The following is a 4016-nucleotide window of genomic DNA, read 5'->3' on the forward strand; positions in this document are numbered from 1 at the left end:
TACTTTTCAGTTCCAGCTGATTTTATTTCCTTCTTGGAAGAAAAGAAAAACAAATAAAAAAAACGACAATCTGTACAGAGGTCTGAGAGGCAGTGATTGACCCAAACATTGGCTGGTTTTTGAGCTATAAACATCAAATGATATTGGCATGATTGGACAAAACATGATCATACACAGCATATTGCACAAATGAAAAAAGAAAGAGGACGATAGAAAAAAAAGATGTCTGAAAGGTCAAAAAAAAAAAAAAAAAGAAAAAAAAAAAAAAGAAAAAGAAACTCCTGGACCACAATCATCTTCAACATAAGGATGTCCAAAGATGGCTGTCCTAGTGCCTGTCGTTGATCATCATCATACATAAAACACACAATCTTTGCTTATAGTACAGTCAGTTTACATAAATATCTTCATGTTATTATTCTTTTAAAAATCTTAAACACAACAGCTATAGCTACATATACCTGAATCTGAAATACAAATGCTATTTGCCATGCCATAATATAGGAAAACAATTAGCCTGCTATACTTAGCCAACAGGTACAGAAAGGTTAAATACTATTTTTTGATGCAATTTGCGCAATAACAGATGAAGCACTTCATACATCTCCCTCCCTCCAAAGTCTAGGCAAAGTGGAATGAGTGTGAAATTCCATCCAGTGGTTCAAATAAAACTTATCTTGATAAAAAAAACAAAAAAAAAAAAAAAAAAAAAAAAAAAAAAGCACACAGAGGTATTAGCTCTATCCAAACAGTGACTCTCTGGGATCTTACACTCGTATACTTTAGGTCTATGTGTACTGGAAACAGTCACCACTCAGACTTGGAGCCTCAGTGGTGCTTTGTTTACTTGGCTGGTGAAACTGGAGTCACTGTGCCATTAAGAAGCATGTGGGTAAATACTGTAAACACTGTGTGAGGTCAGATTGTGCCAAACAAACCCCCCCTCTGCACGTCTAAAACACCAATGTAGACCCAAACAACAATGTTGTAGGCTACCCACTCGCTGGAAAAACCCCCCTTTTTCTATAGATTTTGTACAAAAATACAAGTAGAAAATCATGACACACTCAAATCTCCTTAAAAGTGAGAGAAGTCAGACAATTTTAAATAAGATACACTTCTAGCCCTTCCGCGCTGGATAACAGACAGGTGTTATGTGCACAAACACAAACGAGACCTGTACGAGAACAATACTTCTATGTATAAAAAAGTTTGGCCGGTATAAATACATCGATATAAAAAAAAAACGTCATCTGACACAGAGGAACTACAAAGTTGAAGCACTAGGCAGGAGAAGGATGCGCGTCGGGAGACATTGGTCCTGAATTGTGCCACTGAGTGTTTACAAAGGTTTCAGAAAAGAAAAGAAAAAAAGTTTGGAGTCAGTCTTTGTTATTAAGTCCTGCCGTTGAAAGAGAAGCTGGTGATAGTGAACTGTGTCCTATATGGTCACACAAATTGCGTAATTAACGCAGCAATGAACAATTTTTTTTACGCATTTTTTTAAACAACAACAACAGAATCCTCCTCGTCTCAGAGGGCATGCGCGTTGATATTGAAACTAGTTTTTTGAGTTTGGAAAAAAAACTACACCTGAAGAGCAACTTGATGGTCGATGTGAATTGGCTATGTCTTTAACAGAAGCCCAGCATGACGCGCTGTCCAGTAATTGTCCCTTTTTATTTTCTTCCCCCCCCAACACAACATTAAGATTCAGAGTCCGGTCTCAGTCCTCGGGTTGGTTTGAACATTTCAGCTTTTAAAGAAAAAAAACTGCTCTCTGCTTACATTCACTCCTCCTCTGTGGCCCAAAAAATGCAAACTTAAGCATTTCCACCGTCTGCGCGTCCCCGTGAAGCGCACCGGAGAAGCTGTCCAAGTCTGCGCGTGCACACACAGGACACCTTTTCCTCTCCTGTTTCCTCTCCTTTCTTCTCTAAGTGAAAGAATGAGGGAGATATTCTGGTCTGGAACAGTTTCATAAACGTGTGTGTGTGTGTGTGTGGGAGACTGGGGGGGTCGTTTTTCCTCCATTCTTCAGTAGGTGAACACCAGGTTGGAGATGGTGGACTCCAGCCAGTCTCCTGAGATCATCTCGCTGACCTCCGGGGTGCAGTAATCGGGGAAGTCGAAGTGAGATCCAGCCCCGCACTCCCCGAAGCTCCAGTCCAAGTCCCGGTCCAGCTCCGCGTCGGAGAAGCCCATCCCACCCAGGGACATGCTCTCAAACCCGGGGCTCGGAGTGGGTTCGAGCCGCTCGTCTTCAAACTCTTCATCAGATGAGGAGGAGGAGGATGATGAAGAAGAAGACACCGATGAGGAGGAGTGAGAGGCCGACGGTGTTGGGGAGGAGGCTCTTGCGTACCTGAGACGCGCGGTGTGAGAGGAGGAGGAGGACTCGCTGGTGGCCGCCGGGCTCTGCTCCTCGTACAGGCTGAGAGGGTCGCTGAACTCGGCCGAGCTGCTGAGGGTGGGGCTGGCGGGGACCCCCACGGACGGAGGCCCGCTCTCCAGGCTCCCGGCCCCGCAGAACACGTGTCCGCGCCGCGCCTCTCCGCTGCGCTTCTCCGGGATCTGCCTGGCTCCAGACACGGACCTGGACTTGAAGAGCGCCTGGTGGTCCCCGGGAGACGCGCAGTCCTTGGCGGCTCCTTGTTTGTGCGTCCTGCTGCCTCCTCTGGACGCCGGGCTCCTCTTCACGCCGGCTTTGGAGCTCCGCTCTCCGCTCTTCTCCGCGCTCTTCTCCGCCTGCTTGCTCGGTGCGCTCCCGGACTTCACCTTCTTCCTGGGTCGGTACTTGTAGTCTGGGTAGTCGGCCATGTGTTTGAGTCTGAGCCGCTCCGCCTCCCTGATGAACGGGATCTTATCCACGTCCTTCAGCAGCTTCCACCTCTTCCCCAGCCGCTTGGAGATCTCCGCGTTGTGCATGTCCGGAGACTGCTCCATGATCTTCCTCCTCTCGATCTGCGACCACACCATGAAGGCGTTCATGGGTCTCTTGATGTGCCCAGTCGGAGTTTTGCACCACGCCAAGTCGCTCCGGACCCCCGGGGAGGAGGACGGGGACTCGGGGGTCGGAGACACGTCCATCTCCAGGTCCATGTCCCCCGTGTCGGTGGAGGAGTCCCCGCCGGGAGAGTGAGCGTGGGCGGTGTCTGTCTGGCTCATGTGCTGCACCATCCTGTCCTCCAAAGAGTCTGGAAGCTCAGCTCAGCTCAGCTCAGCTCAGCTCAGTTTAGCTCAGTTCAGTGCTGAGACAAAAGTTCTCACCAAAAAAAAAAAAAAAAAGAAAAAGGCTTTTTTTAAGTCTTAAACAGAAAAAAACAAAATAACTCCTCACTTGTTCTTATTTCAGATCACTGCTCTTAAAAAAAAAAAAAAAAAAAAAAAAAAAAAGTTCATCCAAGTCTCTCCTCTTTCAGTTCAGTTGTTTTTGTTTTGGAGACGTCCTCTCTCTCTCTTCTCTCCCTCTCTCTCTCTCTCTCTCAACTTGTACCAGTGCTCTTCACTGAAATAAAAAAAATACAATCCCAAAAAACCTACTCAACAGCAACTCTCAGCTGCCTGTGCGGCTGAAAACGCGCCCTGCGAGCCCGGAGACGGAGACGCGCCGCTGAGGCCGACAGCAGTGCAAGAAGTCCCTTACGCGAGCCCGGCTGTCTGCAGCGCGGCGTGTCCGTGCGGTGGAGGAACCATGTGGGTGAATGGAGCAGCTGAGCGTTCTCATAGTCTCCCTGTTTCCTGAGCTCTCTGTAATAGTACTGTAAACACAACAACGAGAACCTCGCCGCTTTATACCCTCATCGCGAGATATAGAAGCCAATCGGCGTCTGTCTCCATCCTGGCTCAAACCACGCCTCCCCCACTGTGCTCCCATTGGCCGAATACAAGAAAAAAAAAAAAAAAAAGGGTAATAATAATAATAATGTGCAATGAGGATCGGTGTGTCTGACCTCATTCCTGTCAGACTCCACTGAAGGAAAGACGCACTCCTTGTGTGTGTTAGTGTGTGTGTG

General features: G+C 47.4%; 1 protein-coding gene across 1 annotated transcript; it reads right to left on the bottom strand.

The window, feature by feature from the left end:
• Positions 1-739: 739 nt before the first annotated feature.
• sox4a (SRY-box transcription factor 4a) lies at positions 740-3253 on the bottom strand. The gene has a single exon (XM_054605896.1). It carries the CDS (start codon positions 3178-3180, stop codon positions 2038-2040), a length of 1143 nt encoding a protein of 380 aa, XP_054461871.1. The 5' UTR covers positions 3181-3253; the 3' UTR covers positions 740-2037.
• Positions 3254-4016: the final 763 nt, after the last annotated feature.

Source organism: Anoplopoma fimbria, chromosome 10 (assembly GCF_027596085.1).
Source record: "Anoplopoma fimbria isolate UVic2021 breed Golden Eagle Sablefish chromosome 10, Afim_UVic_2022, whole genome shotgun sequence".
Lineage (NCBI taxonomy): Eukaryota > Metazoa > Chordata > Actinopteri > Perciformes > Anoplopomatidae > Anoplopoma > Anoplopoma fimbria.

What these genes read in the sequence shown, in the direction of transcription:
- sox4a (XM_054605896.1), bottom strand. Translation starts at nt 3,180, where the DNA reads ATGGTGCAGCACATGAGCCAGACAGACACCGCCCACGCTCACTCTCCC.